Here is a 19,725-nt window from a genome sequence, read left to right on the forward strand (position 1 = left end):
ACCCGATGAGCCACCCAGGCGCCCCCCAACTAAACATTTTTAACTGAAAAAATTTTGAATAAATGCAAGTTTTCTGGTCGTTAATAAGCAACCTACATTTATTCTTTCACTGAACACAGCCAACCGACATGGAAACATGTAGTTTATCCTGCAGCCGGGCAAATTCTTTGCTACTTGAACAAATGTGTTCAACTTCACTTTACCTTGTTCATGCTCTAATAGCTGGAGAGCTTCAACTCCATTACTCCCAGAAGGTCCTGCTCCAAGTTCTGATACAGACTCTCCTTCCAGGTCTAGAGAGGACACTGAATTAGAGCGATTTGATGGACCTAGAGAAATGTTTATACTGTGAGAACGTTTTTTAAAAGTCACAAGCCACCATGCAACTTTTCATGCCTTGGTAACAGACTGAAAACTGAATAAGGTGCATTTATTTATTTCTATGTATATATTTATTTTAGAGAGAGAAAGTATGCGAGCATGGGGCACAGGGAGAAGCAGAGGGAGAGAAAATCTCAAACAGACTCCCGCTGAGCATGGAGCCAGATGTGGGGCTCAATACCACAACCCCGGGATCGTAACCTCAGCTGAGATCAAGAACCAGATGCTTAACCAATTGAGCCACCAAGGTGCCCCAAGGTGCTTTTATTCATGTATTCATTTTTACTAAGGTGTTTTTTAATATTTTTTTATTTATTGTGGCGGAGGGACAGAGAAAAAGGGAAAGAGAATCTCAAGAAGGCTCCACGTCCAGCATGGAGGCTAACATGGGGCACAATCTAATGACCCTGAGATCATGACCTGAGTCAAAATCAAGAGTGGGATGTTTAACCAACGAGGCCACCCAGGTGTCAGGGTGCTTTTAATACTGCATCTGTACCTTAAAAATACACATGCCCTTTAAGCCAGCAATTGTGCTTCTAGGAATTTATCCTAGGAAACAACTCAAAAATTCACCTAACATTGCTTGTCGAAGGGCTTTTTATAATGCTTGGAAAGTAAAAACAATCTATATGTTTAATCATACAAGAATGTTTAAATAAATTATGCCCACTTTAAGTTAAAGAAAAAACCATTAAGAACCTAAGTTATTTAAGAAAGGGAAGTGTCACCGCTAGACTGTTAAACAAAAAAGGGTTACAAAACAACATAAACCTACTCTTGCTATAAATAAACCAAAATGCTGCTATTAATAGAATGGTACGGCGCCTGGGCGACTCAGTCAGTTAAGCATCCAACTCTTGATCTCAGCTCAGGTTGTGATCCTGGGTCAAAAGTTCAAGCCCCCAAAAAGTAGAACAGTGAAATTACAATGATTCAATTTCATTTCTGCATTTTCTAGAATGAATGTACATTACTTCTGTTCTAAAAAGTCAGAGAAAAAGGAAAAATTATATTTGGTTAAAATGATAGTAAACTCAACTTTCTTCATTAAAAAAAGTTTGTCCTCATACATGAAATGACAAAATCTCACTACACAATCTACAGTTTTAATTTTCTAATGTTATTCCCATTTCCACTGTATCTTCCTACTTCATAAAGATGTGTAAGTGAATAAAGAAATACAGAACATTTAAGGTATACACAACATCCTAAAATACTAGTGAGTCCATTTCTCCCATTTAGACATGCACTCTATCCCTCTAAAGGAGCTTCATAAGCTTTGGGATACCTTAATTAATACTAGAGAAACTTGGCATTATTCAAGTCTCAATAAAGACCTTTATCTTCCCCATTTTATATGATCAAAGGTCTCTTGCAATCTTTTTCTTTTTAAATTATTTTCTTGCAATCTTAGTTTACTCCAGAAACAATCCTATAGCCAACTCTTCAAGATCATTAGAGGAAAATTTCATTACTCTCCTCAGGGAGAGGAACAGATGGTATAATTATAATTTATAAGGCTCCTTTAAAGATCAGAAGACAAAGTATTACTTGAATCACATTAACTCTTTGAATGAAGTAACCCTTCACCTTCAGATATTCCTTCCAGATTATCACTGCAGAGGGAAAAGCGCAAGGTTTTATCAGGTTTACCGTGGAGTTTGTTTTCATCGACAGGGACATCTCCTTGTCCTCCATCCGAAAGCTGCATGTTTAAGACCTGAAAAATAAAACGCCACTGGTTTATCAGAACTGAGAGGTTACTGATATGAAAACAGAACAAAGTAAATGCATATTTAAGTTCTTCTTAATCTTAAATTTTCATTTTTAACAAAAAACCCATGTACGGCTCTATGCTGGGTGTAGAGACAAGCGCTTAAGATTCTCTTGCTCCTGGGGCATCTGGATGGCTCTGTCGGTTAAGCATCTACCTTGGCTCAGGTCATGATCTCAGGGTGCTAAAATCGAGCCCCATGTCAGCCCCATGTTCAGCGGGAGTCTGTCTCTCCTTCTGCCTCTGCCCCTTCTCCCCTCCCCCTGCTGTGCTTTCTGTCTCTCAAATAAATAAAATCTTTTTTAAAAAGATTCTCTTTCCCTCCCTTTGTGCCTTCCCCTACCCTCACACTCAAACAAATAAGTAAAAATAGAATTATTTTCCTATCTGCTTGAAATTAAATGCAGACATAAAATTTTACATTTTGTATTTTTAAGATAACTTGGATCTTTAAACTCACAGTGAGCAATGTACAAAGAATCTTCAGGAAAAAATCTATCTAAATGCCTAGAGAACGGTAAGGTTAACAGCAAACAAAAGGCTCATACCACAAGGAAGAGATTACCCTGCACAGAAATGCAGGCTGCTGCCTTCAGGACTGCCAGAGCTGGGAACCCGGGGAAGGTTAAGCAGGGAAGGTAAAACGCCACAGCTCCCTATCTGAAATGCAGCAGTTGCTTTTCCTCATCTAACATTCCCCATATGTTTTAAGTTTATTACATTCTAGAGTTCCTAAAAAGTTGATTCTGACAGTTTTTGCCAGTTCATTTGTGTGTGTGTGTGTGTGTGTGTGTGTGTGTGTGTGTATGGACAGAGTTCTGGACTTGGCCAGAACTCTTTCCTAAGGGTCATGGCACAGATCCAAACACAGCTGTACCAACCACTATCATCACTTCATTGACCACTGTAACTAGTCCCTTTATCCCAAGTCATGAATAGGTTTTCTTGACTAATAAGCAGTCCCTGTTGAGTATAAAATGATGCTTCTTTTTGATTTCTTCATTCTTTTTGCCTCTGTTCCAAGCTCTTCTGTATACGAATATCTTAAAAGTGATGCCCACACCCCAAGTCCATTTCTTCAAAATATTTTCTTTTCTTAGTTTTCTTTCTTTCTTTCTTTAATTTTTTAAAGATTTTATTTATTTATTTGACAGAGAGAAATCACAAGTAGATGGAGAGGCAGGCAGAGAGAGAGAGAGGGAAGCAGGCTCCCTGCTGAGCAGAGAGCCCGATGCGGGACCCGATCCCAGGACCCCGAGATCATGACCTGAGCCGAAGGCAGCGGCTTAAACCACTGAGCCACCCAGGCGCCCTCTTAGTTTTCTTTTCAATTCTGTCTACCATTTCTTTCTAACTGACCAAAAAACAGAGTATTTCTAAAGAATGTCTGGCTCGGGCACCTGGGTGGCTCAGTGGGTTAAGCCACTGCCTTCAGCTCAGGTCATGATCTCAGGGTCCTGGGATCAAGTCCCACATCGGGCTCTCTGCTCAGCAGGGAGCCTTCTTCCCTTCCTCTCTCTCTGCCTACTTGTGATCTCTTTCTGTCAAATAAATAAATAAAAATCTTTAAAAAAAAAAGTCTGGCTCTTTAAAGCAGGAATACCACTAGTATATCATCAGAAAAAAAAGAAACAAAAAAACATTTCCTACAGGTCAATGGAAAAGTCTTTTCAATTTCCATACTACAATTTCCTCACTTCCTGTCTCTTTAAGACTATGAGGAAAATTCCTTTCGGTGTAGCCCTAATCACCAATGATTGTACTATCAATGCATTAATGTGAAAGGCCCCCAGAACTGTTCACAGGGAGTTTGGCATTTAATGCACTCATAGAAGCAAGAGACCATGAATTAGAGAAAAAAAAAAAAAAAAAAAGAACCTAATTCCTTAATATTGATGGCTCTAAGTTAAATGTAACAATACATTCATGGGGCGCCTGGGTGGCTCAGTGGGTTAAGCCGCTGCCTTCGGCTCGGGTCATGATCTCAGGGTCCTGGGATCGAGTCCCACATCGGGCTCTCTGCTCAGCAGGGAGCCTGCTTCCCTCTCTCTCTCTGCCTGCCTCTCCGTCTACTTGTGATTTCTCTCTGTCAAATAAATAAATAAAATCTTTAAAAAAAAAAAAAAAATACATTCATACCTCATTTTCTGACATCATCCCTGGAGTGAGCTGGGGACCTGTCCCTAAGGAAATGACCAACACCTCTTCTGGCTGTACTTCCTGGATGGTTTCTTGAGATGATCCTTCATGGTCCATATGTAAGTCCATTAGCACATTGGTGCGGCTTCTACTTCGAGCTGCTAATAAAAAATTTTTCAAATATAATTTAGAGAACAAGACAAGATGAAGAAAATGGTACAGTAAATACAAAAATGTATCTTCTAGGACTTTTGCGCATGCACAAAAAAAAGAGTGGAGAATATGAATTTTTAAAAAAAACCCTACATCTTCCCCGTTACTCTACTAATGAGTGACATAGATTCTCCTTCAAAACTGAAACAATAGGGGCGCCTGGGTGGCTCAGTGGGTTAAAGCCTCTGCTTTCGGCTCAGGTCATGATCCCAGGGTCCTAGGATCGAGCCCCACATCGGGCTCTCTGCTCAGCAGGGAACCTGCTTCCTCCTCTCTCTCTGTCTGCCTCTCTGCCTAATTGTGATCTCTGTCTGTCAAATAAATAAATAAATCTTTAAAAAAAAAAAAAAACTGAAACAATAGTCTATGTGCACCTGACAGTGAGCGACACACAGACGAGCGCACCTGCAGGAACAGCAAACACATCTCTCAGCTTAAGACTTGGGGGGACAAGAAGAGCACTGCCTTATTTCTTATCAAGATACCGTCAACTATTTCTCCTATGATTTAACTGCCACTGAACTCATAAGCGTCAGAAAATTTCCCATAGCAATCTTTTAGCCATATAAAGTAATATATGCTAACTGGACAACCACTGACAAAATCATAATCAGTTTTTTAAAACATGCTGATTTTCCTGAAATGTACTAATCTCTTTCCAAAAATGCAGAAAAAAAAGACTTCCCTATGTTTGAATATTAAGTTTCCCTTCTGCTTTATAGAAACATTCTAAATTAATGAAAAATATAATTACTTGGGGGAGCCCTTTTCTGTAAGTAAACAAGTTTGTTTGTTTGTTTTTAAACAAGTTTTACCTTTAAGTAAAAACAAGTAATACTTTTTTTCTAAACTAACCATCCCACACACATTACAAGAACTTTTGGATTCTGAAAGATTTAGATAGTTTGACAATTTCTCTATGAGTTTAAGTCTTCTGTGGTAAGTTTCAAATTTCTTTCAGAGGGCAATAAAATTCAGTATAACTGGAATCCCAAATACAAATTCTACTTCAGTACAAAATAATCAAAAGTACAGAAATAAAGCAAAACAACTAAAAATAACAAATGTCTTTCAACTTCTCTTTGAGTGAAAGCTGACCTACTTGAACACAAATATAAAGAATTCTCTTGGGGTGCCCGGGGGCTCAGTTGGTTGAGCTTCTGACTCTTGGTTTCTTGGTTTTGGCTCGGGTCATGATCTCAGGACTGTGGGATAAAGCCCCATGTCAAGTTCCGCGCTCATCGGAGAGTCTGCTTGAGATTCTTTCCTCTCTGCTCTTCCCCCCATGTGTGCATGCATTCTCTCTCTCTAATAAATAAATCTTTAAAAAATGAGAGGGAATATGAAGAGTCCCCTACACAATGCTGTAGATCTGTTCATCAATTACTCTTACTTTCAAAATCCAGAGCACACTTCAATTTCCAAAAGTTGAACCCAGGCTCACTCCCACCTTTATTTGCTAAACCCTCACGCACTGTCTTCTCCTGAACTGGAAACTTAAATTCCACTTCATGAATAACTACGTGAATCTTGAGCAACAAACTTTATAATTTATAAAAATGCAAGTAACCAAAATCCATGTAGCAATTTACATAAAGCAAAAGCAACATGCATATGGAGCACATTTTCATATACTATTTTTTAAATGAAAGTTACATAAGAAGAGGAAGAACAGCCTATTACCCACCAAATGGGGTTACTAGAGTAATATGAGCAGTAAGATTGGTGACTGAGGAATCCCAGGCAGTGATGGCTGCTAACTGTTGTCCTGGGTTGCGAAAGCATTAAACAGAAAGAAAATCAACCCTCTGAAATAATGGACACATTTTTTTAAAAATATGAAATAAATTCAATGGCCAGGTCATAGGACTATACGAACTAACAGTGCAAACAACTGAAATTTACTTTTCACTATACCCATACTTAATGTTACTTCTAGATGACAAGAAGTGAAAGAACTAACAAACAAGAGTGAATAATGGAGGGGGAAAAAAATCCCTGATTTACTAAGAATCATTTAATTCTTCATGTTAAAAAAATGCAAACAGTGGGTGCCTGGGTGGCTCAGTTAGTTAAGCAACTACCTTTGGCTCAGGCCATGATCTTGGGAGTCCCAGGATCAAAACCCAAATCAAGCTTCCTGCTCGGTGGGGGGTCTGTTTCTCCCTCTGACCTGTCCCTCCCATGCTCTCTCTCTCTCTCTCTCAAATAAATAAATAAATAATCTTTTAAAAAGAGAAAAGTACAAACAAGCTTTAATATTAAAAATAACTGTGGGGGCGCCTGGGTGGCTCAGTGGGTTAAAGCCTCTGTCTTCGGTTCAGGTCATGGTCTCAGGGTCCTGGGATTAAGCCCCGCATCGGGCTCTCTGCTTAGCGGGGAGCCTGCTTCCTCCTCTCTCTCTCTGCCTACCTGTGATCTCTATCTGTCAAATAAATAAATAAAATCTTAAAAAAAAAAAAAAAATAACTGTGTGTTGGGCACCTGGGTGGCTAGTAGGTTAAATGCCCAACTCTTGATTTCGGTTCAGCTTATGATCTCATATCAGGCCCACACTCAGTGAGCACTCTGCTTATCTCCCTCTCCCTCTGCCTCCTGCCTTGCTTGTGTGCTCCCACTCCCTCTTTCTCTAAAATAAATTTTAAAATATTTTTTAAAAATCACTGAGTGTCAAACTTCATCCTTTTCTATTTTTAATTCTGAAAACTGGTATTTTGGGATGACGAAAGCCAAAGATTTGAAGAACATGTTGCCATATTTTTGTTGATGATATTATTTCGTATTATGTTAAATGTAAGATGGATTAATTTTAAGAAACTGTCAGTTCTTAACAAATCAGCTCATAGAAGCTTAAAAATGAAATCCCGTTCTTCAAAACGTGTAAAATAAAGTAACTATTCATGTTCACTAACTGGTGCTGAGCTCCTCATTTTCATTAAAAAATTGGCACTAAAACACTGTTCCCTTGGCTTAAACACTCTTTCTCTCCCTCTCTGGTCTATTTTGTCTAACTCCCACTCATCCTTCAAGAAAAAGTATAAGCTTCACTGTCTCCAGGATCTTCTCCCGACACCATCACCGCCCAGCCAACATGGGTGCCCCATAAACTTCCATGAACACTTATCTCCATCAAACACAGTATAATGACGCAACTGGACTCCTCTTACTCTCCCCAGTTAGACGACCAGCAACTACCAGAGCAACAGCATATCCTAATGGTCTTTGTATCCCCGGTGTCTAACAAGGTGCACCCTCCATGCAGGATAGTGATTATACCTACTCTTTTTGCATGAATTAAATGAAACAACATCTATAAAATGCTCATCCAGAGTCTGGTACAGAGTACATGGTAACGTTCAGTGTGTGTGTGTGTGTGTGTGCATGTGTGGGTAACAGATGTTTACTAAGTGAATAAAACATAATTAAACCCAATTCTTAAATAAGCTTGACAAAATAAAATGAAATCTTTGTTTTATAAAATAACAGATACCTTAGCTCCTTGACAAAAATTATTAATAATAATAATGGAAAAATTATAACTGTATTTTCATATTTACCAACAGAAACCTCTAAGTTATTATTTTCTTGTATTATTTAGAACTTCGAAGAAATGACAGGGCTATATATTTCAAATGACACTTCCAATTTTTCCTTAAAAAGTTACTAAAATATGAACAAAATATACTGTAGGTGGCATGATCTCAATTAATTGTGAAAAGTACATCTAGATAAAGCTAAAACCTACTTAAACCTTAACTGGTACAATTTTTAAAAATTATATTGGTATCAGTAAACACAAAGAGAAAGGCTTTCCCAAATTATTTAAAACCATATTCCAAAACACTGAGCGGTATTAAAGGCCAATTAAAAACACTAAATTTAAGGGAAAGCCCGAATATGAGAAATGCTCTTTACCTATAGGCAATCGATTCTTTTTATTTGCTGGAGTGGTTGCTGGAGACAGCTGAGGAGTATTATACGGGGTCATTTCCAAACTGCTGCTTTTTCCCGGCTTTGCCTGGGGCAGGTTTGCCAATAAATTGTCAAGAGCCATCCTATCTTCTCTCAGCTGATCTCCAGACATCACACTCTTCATAAAATTCACCTGGCAAAGGTAAAAGGACATTAGCTAGTGAGATCCATTTTTCACACACAGTATCTATGTCTCACACAATGTACTCATCTATGACTCTGCCCATGCTTAGATAAATGACTTTTGAGAAAATCCTATTAAAAATAAGGCCATTACCAGAGTAATAAGCTGACTATACGTTATATAAACCACAGTTCTGCTCAATCCTTCCAGAAGATTAACGGAGGACATTGGAGGGGTCTCCACTGCACGGCCCCCAATCACAACATCAAGAAAGGCAGCAACACAGCTCTGTTAAACAGGAAAAGATCACAATGAAATATTTCCTCTTTTAAATAAGGGAACAAAATTTCTAATTAAGGTAGACAAGCGCACAAAAAGTTTTTCTTCTTGAAAATTATATTAAACCCAACGATGAAAAAATTAAAATTCTTTTGAATTGACACAGAATTGTCTCCATGAAATTCTGGTACATGAAACAAACATGACACAGAACAGTCCACACTACCCTACCATTTGTGAAAAGAGGGGGCTGGGGTGACTGGGAAAACATATGTAAGAATTTGCTTGTATACATATAAACCTCTTGAAGAAAACATGAAAAACTGAGAACATCAAGAACCTTATGGGGAGGAAATAAAGGTTAGAGATCAGAGGTAAAGTGGAATTTCACTATATAACCTCTGAATTTTAAATAAGGCAGAATATACAAACTATTCAAATATGATTAAAATCTAATTTAACTGAATAATGCCATAAAACATATTTATGAAATACACTTAAAATTATATAATTATTATTGATTTGCTTTAGTGCTTTTTTTTAAACTAAACTATTTATTTAAAGATTTATTCATCCATTTTAGAGAGAGCGAGTGTATGCACGAGCACACACGCACTCAGTGGGGAGGGACAGAGGAGAGAAACAAATAAAGAATATAAAGCAGATTCCCAGCTGAGTGAAGAGCCTGACCTGGGCCAATCTCAGGACCCTAAGACCATGATCCAAACAGAATCCAAGAGTCAGACACTCAACCAAATGAGCAACCTTATTTATTTAAGACTTTTTTTTTTTTTTTAAAGTAATCTCTACACCCGGGAAACATGGGCAGCTCATCGGACTCATTTCTGCTCTGGTAAGGATCTTGAGGTCACAGGATTGAGCACCATGTGGGGCTCTGCACTTAGCATGGAGTCTGCTTGAAATTCTTTCCTCCTCCCTCTCTCTCTGCTCCTCCCTCTGCCTGCATGTGCACGCTCCCTCTCTCTAAAATAAATAAATGAATAAATAAAATATTTAAAGTAATCTCTGCATCCTACGTGGGGCTGGAACTCTAACCCCAAGATCAAGAATTGCATGTTCTACCAACTGAGCAAGCCAGGCTCCTTATCAAATTTTTAAAATAAAATAATCTTAATAGCTCTTTGGCTCTCATTACAGTGACATCTCCTCAACAGTTTAACAAGTAAGAATTAGGGCGCCTGGGTGGCTCAGTGGTTTAAGCCGCTGCCTTCGGCTCAGGTCATGATCTCAGGGTCCTGAGATCGGGTCCCGCATCGGGCTCTCTGCTCAGCAGGGAGCCTGCTTCCCTCTCTCTCTCTCTGCCTGCCCCACATCTACTTGTGATTTCTCTCTGTCAAATAAATAAATAAAATCTTAAAAAAAAAAAATTTAAAAAAAAAAAAAAAAAAAAAAAAAAAAACAAGTAAGAATTAGTAATCTTTACTGACATCTTCCTTTAAATGCTGCTAATCCAACACTGTATTCTCTATAGCTATACTAAGCGTAACTGAAAAGAATAGTTTATTCTCAATAAATTAAAGGACAAGACTTAATAAAGACAACAGTTAAGTTAACTAATACTTTGGGAATATTTTCTATAAACAGTATTTCTCATGAGATAGTATTCTTACTTTGTCAAATTTTCCAAGGCTGCTCTTTGTCCGGGGATCTCCCTCTTCAGAGCCGGTCATTGCCAACTGCTGCAAAAGGCGGCCAACCTGCAACCCAAAGCAGTGGTCGGGAGACGTGGGCTATAGATACTTAGAAATTGTTCTCGATGAAAGTGCTTTCATTCTAGTCTAAAAAGCTGTTTCATAATAATAGTTATACCATCTGACCAGGCATGCAAAGTAGGGTCCCAAATTAAATGTGTATCTTCTCTACATCAGCTTTTACTATATTTAGATGAAGAGTCATAGACAATAGAAAATTTTACTTTAACATTACATTGACGATATAAAATAAAAATAAAACACCTTTGTTTCTGATATTATACTTTTCATACATTTAGATATTTTAAAATTCACTTGCAAAACTTGATTCAAATTATCTAAATGAAGTTAATATTAAGTACATTTCCCTTTAGAGTTCACAAAATACTTAAGGTAGAATTTTTTTTCTGGATTTAAAAAATCCTACTGAACAGAGCTGCTTGGAAAGTAAATGTTAATTCACACAGCAGGTTCCTTACCGGTAAAAGAGAACTGTTAATTTACTCTTACTTTTTTCCTTATGATTTATTTATTTATTTATTGCAGAGGAGGCAGAAGGGACAGAGGGAGAGAGAGAATCTCATGCAGACTCCCCACTCAGCATGGAGCCCAACATGGGGCTCCATCTGATAAACCTAAGATACTGACCTGAGCCAAAATTAAGAGTTGGATGCTTATCGTCTGAGCCACCCAGGCGACCCTAATCTACTCTCTTTAAAGACACTTTGGGGGAAGCTAATACCATACAGTATCATCTTAATATCTGGTATAATTCCCTTTTTTACTCATTTTGACAATAAGTGATTCAATCTCTACTAGAATGATAAAAATAAAAACCTAGAACTACACTATATTAAGAATAAATTTAGTGTTTCAAAGATGATAAAAATCTTTTAGTTTTACTCCAGGGATTTTTATATAGTTAATTGCTAAACATAACATAACAGAAATGACCATGGGAAAAAAAAGCTTGTCATTAAAAAAAAAATCATCCAAAGATATATTCTAAATAAACTCAGTTTTTTCTTCATAGTATTTCTGGGGGACAGGATATGATTAAAAGATTCCCTTAAGAAATAATAACATGGGGCACCTGGGTGGCTCAGTAGGTTGGGGGACTGCCTTTGGCTCAGGTCATAATTCCAGAGTCCCAGGACCGAGTCTCGCATTGGGCTTCAAACTCTGTGCGGAGTCTGTTTTTCCCTCTGGCCTTCTCCCCTCTCATGCTCTCTCTCAAATAAAAATAAATAAAATCTTCAAAAAAGAAAAAAGAAATAATAACATGGAGGTGCATGAGTGGCTTAGTCAGTTAAGCATCTGACTCTTGATTTCGGCTTAGTTCATATCTCAGGGTTGTGAGATCCAGCCCTATGTCAGGCTCTGCACTGGGCATGGAGCATGCTTAGGATTCTCTTTCTCGCCCCCTCCCTCCGCCCCTTCCCCCCCTCAAAAATAAATAAATGAATAAATAAATAAATAACAAGATTTCAGTAGTTCTCATGATAAAGGGGGAAAAACTGCTAACATAAATCCAAAACTCCTCTTTCCGGAACTCTGAGGACCAGAAGAATTTCAATTTCAAAATTTGAAGATTTTAGAAAGGTTGATTAGTGCACACATGTAACATAGGCAGTATTAAGGGAAGCATCCTGTAATCAAATGTATTCACCATTTCTGCAGCAAAACCTGAGTATTCATTAGCCCTAAAAGGAATAACTAGCAGTGATAAACAGTCTCATGTTAGTTTAGGTCATGTTTTGCTACCAAACAATGTATAAAAGATATTTTCAATCACCCTGGTTTTGAAATCATGGTAAAGAGATGGTGGCCCTGTTCTAGAAAATCTAATCAACTAGGGGTGCCTGGGTAGTTAAGTTGGTTAAGTGTCTGCCCTCAGAGTCCCAGGATAAAGCCCCACAGCAGGCTCCCTGCTCTGCAGGAAGTCTGCTTCTCCCTCTTCTTCTGTTCCTCCCCCAACTTGTGCTCTCACACTCTCTTTCTCAAATGAAAAAAGAAAAGAGTAAAAACTAACACAAGGGCACTTGGATGGCTCAGTTGGTTAGGAGTCTGATTCTTGGTTTTGGCTCAGGTAATGATCTCAGAGTCCTGGGATCAGGCCCCATATTGGGATCCAAGCTCAGTGGGGAGTCTGCTCGAGGATTTCTCTCCTTCTCCTGCCCCTCCCCTCACTCTCCCTTTCTCTTTAAAATAAATAAATAAATCTTTACACAGGAAAAACTAACAAAATATATTTTTTAGGACTGTATTTGTTTGACAGAGAGAGAGAGAGCGCGCAAGCATAAGCAGGTAGAGTAGCAGGCAGAGGGACAGGGAGAAGGAGGCTCCCTGCAGAGCAGAAAGTCCAATGCGGGGCTTGATCCCAGAACCCTGAGGGATCAAGACCTGAGCCAAAGGCAGATGCTTACCAGACTGAAACACGTGCCCCCAAAACTAATATTTTATGACAATGGTATTTTTAATCCCAATTTAACTGCTTTTCTTTATTTTTTTAAATTTATTTCAGAGAGAGAAAGAGAGAGTGAGTGTGTGTGTGTGTGTGTGTGTGTGCACAAGGGGGTGGGGGGAGGGCAAAGGAAGAGACTCTCAAGCAGATGCCCCGCTGAGAGTGGAATTAGACCGTGGAGACAAAAGCAGGGCTCCAACCTACAACCCTGAGATCAAGACCTGAGCTGAAACCAAGAGTGGGACACTCAACTGACTGAGCCACCTAGGTGCCCCGCAACCGCTTTTATTTCTTAAGAAGCAAATATTTAGGGGCGCCTGGGTGGGCTCAGTCATTAAGTGCCTGCCTTCTGCTCAGGTCATGATCCCAGGGTCCTGGGACAGAGCCCCACATCAGGATCCCTGCTCGGCGGGAAGCCTACTTCTCCCTCTCCCACTGCCCCCCTGTGTCCCCTCTCATGCTGTGTCACTGTCAAATAAATAAATAAAAATCTTTAAAAAAAAAAAAAAAAAGAAAGAAAGAAATATTTAAGCCAGTTTGAGGAAACAGAATAGTAAGAATGTAAACATGTTGCCATCGTATTTTGTTCACACCCCACTACTCATTCAACCGACTTTCAACTGAATGCCACATTAAAAAGCGTACCTGCATCAGATTAAATCTTGCTACCTCATTAATAGGAGCATCAGAAATTATTCCATACTGTTCTGGATTGACAACTGCGGGACAAATGAAGCAGGCCAAGAGGAGATCAGTACACATTGCCCTGACCTCCCCAACTTCCAGTCTGTCTACACAGGAGAGGGTTTTGTACATCTGTGACACAATCCACCTCAAACTATGTGGAAAGCAGTACGTGTTCTGTTTGAGATAACCAATAAACTTGTTCACCAGAGCCACCAGTTTGGCCTCATTGGAATCTACCATCTCTTGAACCTTTTGCCTGAATCTCTCTGAGCCTTTCTCTCCAAAGAGCTTTTCCTGTTGTAATGGGGAGAACCTATCGATCAGCTTGTTTGGATCTGTCTCCAGGTGGTCTTCATCTTCAACAAGCAGCTGCATGATTGGCTCATGTAAAGTGGCTGTGAGGAAAAGTTTGGCGGAAAACAGTCCTTCAGAAAAAAGTTTAAATAAGATGCTGAAGGCACAGGTTCCTCTCCTCAAAAGTCGCCTGGGGTTGTCACTTTCTTTAAGTTCAAATTCAATCAAGTATCTCAAAACCTGAAGGAGGTAGCTTTCATCTTCTTGCATGATGCAGTTGCCATAAAGGGAGGTAAAAACTGTGTATATAACACTTTGTGTGTTCTCCTGATTCAGCTTCTCCCCAGCAACCAAAGAGGAGGCAATAAGACGAGGATTTTCCCTTAATCGACTCAAGAATTCTCCATAAGCAGTCTCCTGAAATCCCAATTGCTTGTATCCATCAACAAACTGTGTATCTTCCAAAATCTTGGCATGTTGGCAACATTCAGCAGGGGAAGCTTCAGCACTAAAAAATGAGCAAACAAGCAAAACAATAAAAATCAATAACAATAATATGGTACCACTGAAACATGGAAATGTAGACTGATTATAGTCCGAGTAATGAGATCACTCCGAACTGCTCAAATCTTTCAGCCCACCGACACCTGAACATGCGAAGAAAGGAGAAAACCGAAAAGTACAAAGGAGGACAAATTCCTCCTAGGTCATCAGGTTCAATGAAAAATATAAAAAAATAACCATTATTCTGATTTCTGTTATGAAAGATCAGCCCTGCTTTTTTTCAGCTTCACATAAATGGAATCATACTTCTCTGCATCTGCCTCGTTTTCTCAAATTTTTACCTCACCACCACTCTTCTTAGAGCTAAAAACTGGTTCCTGAAGCAACAGAATAAGATATTAACACAGTGAAAAAGAGGTTTCTAAAAGCGAGAGGTAGATATACAGGAAGATATACAGAATCAAAACATGGAAATACACACAGTTGACCCTTGAACAATGTGGGGATTAGGCGCACTGACCTGCCTGTGCAGTGGAAAATCCTTGCATAACTTTTGACCCCCCAAACATTTAACTGCTAATAGACTTCTGTTGACCAGAAGCCTTACAGATAATATACTCAATCAACACATATTTCATATATTATATACAGTATTCTTACAATAAAGTAAGCTAGACAAAAGAAAATATTGTTAAGAAAATCATAAGAAAAAAATACATTTATAGTATTCTATCGAAAAAATCCCTGTATAAGTGGACCCACAGGGTCAAATCAGTGTTTAAGGGCCAACTGTATATTAAATAATACCAGGAGAAAAGGGATGCCTGACTGGCTGAACTGGTGCAGCATATGACCCTTGATCTCAGGGTTGTTTGAGCCCCATGCTGGGTATAGAGATTACTAAAAAAAAATTTTTAATCTTAACATAATAATAATAATAGAAAAGTAGAGGGGCGCCTGGCTGGTTCGTGGGTAGAGCATGTGACTCTTGATCTCAGGGTCATGAGTTCAAGCCGCACATTGGGTATGGAAGCCTACTTAGAAAAAAAGACAAGATAATTTACTCTCAGCAAAATAAAAGGTTATCATACAAAGATACAAATTAAGTGGTGTGGTACAAAATATTAATGCTTAAGTTATAATTCTCTAAAAAGGCCTTAATTAACAGACAAAATAGGCAAAGACTCACCTTAATGTTGATTCAAACTATCTGAAAGCATACACTTTGTTGGAAATAGATTCATTTATTTATAGCTAGCACAGAAAAAATTAAACATCTCAAAACCAGTTTTTTTTACCTGGTTATGATAAGCCGATCCAAATTAATTCTCTGCTGCTTAGCAATCCATGCTGTACGATACAACTTTTCGGCTGTCTTAAGGACATCTGCATTGAGCCTCTGAATGAGCTGTTTCTCAGAGTTCACATATAAGCGTTCCTGCTTAAGGTGATGGGCCAAGGTGTGAATATCCAGCTTCACCATCTTCAAATGTGGAGAAGGTACAAAGGATGATCACTAAGAGTAAAAAGGTTTAAAAACTTAGACTGTTTTTCCAAAATCAAAAGGGATAAGAGAATATATTAAGAATTAGGGTACATTTAGTACTATGATTAACTCTAACTTTAAAATAATCTATATATTTTATATTTTTTGCAGAAGCATTATAGGTTCAAGATAGAAAAACTGGTAAATACAGATAAGGGGGGGAAAAAAAAGCTCCTAGTAAGAAGGCCACTGCTCAGAGACAGCCACAGTAAAAATTTGTGTATTTCCTTCAAGTCTAGTATCTATTTATTAGCACTAGAGTTTCTTTGACTGCTCCCTTTTACACTGCCATCAGTCAACTTAACCTGCTGACATGATCTTCAAAATACATCTCCAATCCACTTCTCACCACCACGTTCATCATCCTCTCTCATCCAAAGGTCTATAACCACTTCATAACTGATCGCCCTGCTTCCTTTCTTGTACTACTTGAATCTGTTCTCTACATAGCGTAGAGTATCCTTTAAACTCAAGTTAGATCACCTTATTTCCTTACTAGAAACCATTCAAAGGTTTGTATTACATTTAGAATGAAATCTAAAGGTCCTACATGATCTGCCCCTGGCTACTTCTCCAACCTCATCTCCTACCATTCTACCCTTGCTCACAGAGCTCCAGACACACTGGCTTCCTTGCTTAAGAGGCCAAGCATGCCGCTTCCTCAAAGCTTCTTGCATCTGATGATCCCTCTGTCTGGAAGGCTGTTCCTCCAGGTATCTTTGCATGGCAAGTACCCTTACTTAACTCAGGTCTCTTTGTTCAAATGGCTACTTAGAAAGGCCTTCTCAGGTAACTCCTAAAATAGAAACTATCACTTCCTGGGACGCCTGGGTGGCTCAGTTGGTTGAGCAGCTGCCTTCGGCTCAGGTCATGATCCCAGCGTCCTGGGATCGAGTCCCGCATCGGGCTCCTTGCTTGGTGGGGAGCCTGCTTCTCCCTCTGCCTCTGCCTGTCACTCTGTCTGCCTGTGCTCACTCTCGCTCCTCTCTCTCTTACAAATAAATAAATAAAATCTTTAAAAAAAAAAAAAAAAAAAAGAAACTATCACTTCCTATTCCCTTTTCTGGCCTTTTTAAAAAGTACTTGCCTCTGTCTAGCATTATACTACAGATACCTACTTGCATGTTCACTATGGTTAAAGTATGGCTCCCACACTAAAAGGTAAGGGCCAGGGGCGCCTGGGTGGCTCAGTGGGTTAAAGCCTCTGCCTTCGGCTCAGGTCATGATCCCAGGGTCCTGGGATCGAGCCCCGCGTCAGGCTCTCTGCTCAGCAGGGAGCCTGCTTCCTCCTCTCTCTCTCTCTGCCTGCCTCTCTGCCTACTTGTGACCTCTGTCTGTCAAATAAATAAAATCTTTAAAAAAAAAAAAAAAAGGTAAGGGCCACCAGGGAGGAGTATGGTTTCTCTGTTTTATTTACTCACAGCTGCAATTTCAGCACTGAGCAGAGCACCTGATTCATAGCAAGAATGGAAAAAATATTTGCCAAAGGAATGAATGAAATCACACAAATCTTGTTTACCTAGTAGTTAAACAAACTGATAGAAATAGCACACATATTTTAAAGCATTGTTATTTAAGCTATACCTGTGAACCTAGAATGCCTGCCAGACCACACTTTTTTTTTTTTTTTTTTTTAAGAGGTCCAACAGGATCTGAGCTGAAGGCAAATGCTTAACTGACTGGGCCACCCAGGCACTCCTGTTTTTAGATATTTTTAAACTTTCTTATTTTAATGAACTACTGAAGACTAAGATAAGAACATAGATTTTACCACCTAACCTGAATCTTACTGCTTTCAAAACCACTTTCTTGGGGCACTTGGGTGGTGCTGTCAGTTGAGCACCCAGCTCTTGGTTTTGGCTCAAATCGTGATATCAGGATCATGCGACGGAGCCCCAAGTCAGACTCAGTACTCAGCTCAGAGTCTGCTTGCAACTCCCTCTCCCTCCTTTCAACTGTGCTCTCTCTCTCTCTCTAAAATACATACATCTTTTAAAAAAAACAACTTTTTTATACCTTATCAATTTCCTAGCAAACTATGTCAAGCCTTTATTCCAAATCACCCATATCACGAAGGCCCTCATACTTCTCTCCTCTCAAAAGATAAAAGCATGGGCGCCTAGGTGGCTCAGCCAACTGAGCATCCAACTCTTGATTTCAGCTCAGGTCATGGGATCAAGCCCCGTGACAGGCTGTGTGCTCAGTGTGGGGGTCTGCTCACCCCTCTCCCTCTGCTCCTCCCCATCTCTCTCTCAAGTAAATAAAAAAAATTTTTTTTTAAAGATGTAAGTATGTCCACTAAAATGATCTGTTAAGATAATAACAAAACCATGTGGGTACATTAAGAAAAATCGGTGGGGCGCCTGGGTGGCTCAGTGGGTTAAGCCGCTGCCTTCAGCTCAGGTCATGATCTCAGGGTCCTGGGATCGAGCCCCGCATTGGGCTCTCCGCTCAGCAGGGAGCCTGCTTCCTCCTCTCTCTGTGCCTGCCTCTCTGACTGCTTGTCATCTCTCTCTGTCAAATAAATAAATAAAATCTTTAAAAAAAAAAAGAAAAGAAAGAAAAATCAGTGACATACAGTATATAATCGTATTAATTCAATTTACCGAAAATTCATATATGACTTTACAGACTTCCATGTGGGAACTCTAACATCCTCTAGGGGCCTCTAAGTACACAGACGAAGAACTATTAAGTATTACAATTAATGGCAACAATAATGAAATGGGCTCTTAAAGATCTGAATGTTTCATTAATTAGTTCTGTTACTTTGGGCAAATAAAGAATATTCTCTGAACCTCAGATTTTTTCACCCATAAAATACAGACTCCATATCTATCTTTATTTTATCCCTGGTACAAGAAACATATTAGGTACTAGGAATAAAAAAAGGGATAAAACCTGTGTATCCTTAAGGACTTTCTAACCTAGCAGAATGAAGCAGACATGCAAGCAAATGGCTGTCCAAAAATGTTACAGGTATGATGCTAGAAGACTGTACAATGTAGATGGAGGGGGAAGAGAAGGAACCTGTATGGCACCTAGTCTTAAAAGGCAAGCTGGGGAGGGGGTTGAGAAAATGAGTATTTGCCAGAGATAAAAAAGATGGTGGGTGGGGTAGAATTCTAGACATGGGGAGTCAACCAAGCAAAGGCACAGAGGTATGTAACAAAGAGTACAATTTAGACAGCTACCCACAGCTTGCTACCGTTTGGGGGATGGTGTCTGTGTGTTCAGTGAGGTGGGGGAAGGGAGGGAATGTGCATAATGAGAGATAAGGCTGCGGAGACAGAAGGTACATAGGAGACAGAGTTAAGAAACTTGGACCTTACACTGTAGGTGATGGGGAAAGTTTTAAACAGGAAATGAGTAAGATTAAATTTTTGTTTGGGAGCATAAACTCTGGCAGCCTTAAGGAAAGGATGAGGAGGTGAGTATGGGACCAGAAGAGAGACTAAAATTATTGACAGGCAAGAAATGTGGTGGCAATCGAAAGAACAGGACAGGTTTGAGAAATGTTACAAGATAGAAATGTAAGATTTTTGAACAACAAATGAGGGGGGCAAAAAAGGTAAAAGTTTCCAGCTCTGGGAATAAGGGTGGGTGTGGTATTAATTCACCACAGTTGAGTAC

At 39.2% G+C, this 19,725-nt stretch overlaps 1 protein-coding gene across 7 annotated transcripts in view; it reads right to left on the reverse strand.

Annotated features, from left to right (window-relative positions):
- GAPVD1 (GTPase activating protein and VPS9 domains 1) overlaps positions 1-19,725 on the reverse strand; it is an 80,735-nt gene that overhangs the window by 31,468 nt on the left and 29,542 nt on the right. For 4 of the 7 annotated variants that reach the window (XM_032308722.1, XM_032308721.1, XM_032308718.1 and 1 more), the window contains exons 2-9: positions 15,845-16,062; positions 13,707-14,550; positions 10,517-10,603; positions 8,760-8,894; positions 8,426-8,615; positions 4,298-4,458; positions 1,975-2,104; positions 204-329 (exon numbers count right to left, since the gene is read on the reverse strand). In XM_032308722.1, the coding sequence (XP_032164613.1) occupies positions 204-329; positions 1,975-2,104; positions 4,298-4,458; positions 8,426-8,615; positions 8,760-8,894; positions 10,517-10,603; positions 13,707-14,550; positions 15,845-16,029 (1,858 nt within the window). In that variant the 5' untranslated portion in view covers positions 16,030-16,062. The remainder of the gene's footprint in view (positions 1-203; positions 330-1,974; positions 2,105-4,297; positions 4,459-8,425; positions 8,616-8,759; positions 8,895-10,516; positions 10,604-13,706; positions 14,551-15,844; positions 16,063-19,725) is intronic. The other 3 variants (XM_032308723.1, XM_032308720.1, XM_032308719.1) reach the window with 2 other exon arrangements.

The sequence above is a fragment of the Mustela erminea genome, chromosome 12 (genome assembly GCF_009829155.1).
Source record: "Mustela erminea isolate mMusErm1 chromosome 12, mMusErm1.Pri, whole genome shotgun sequence".
Lineage (NCBI taxonomy): Eukaryota > Metazoa > Chordata > Mammalia > Carnivora > Mustelidae > Mustela > Mustela erminea.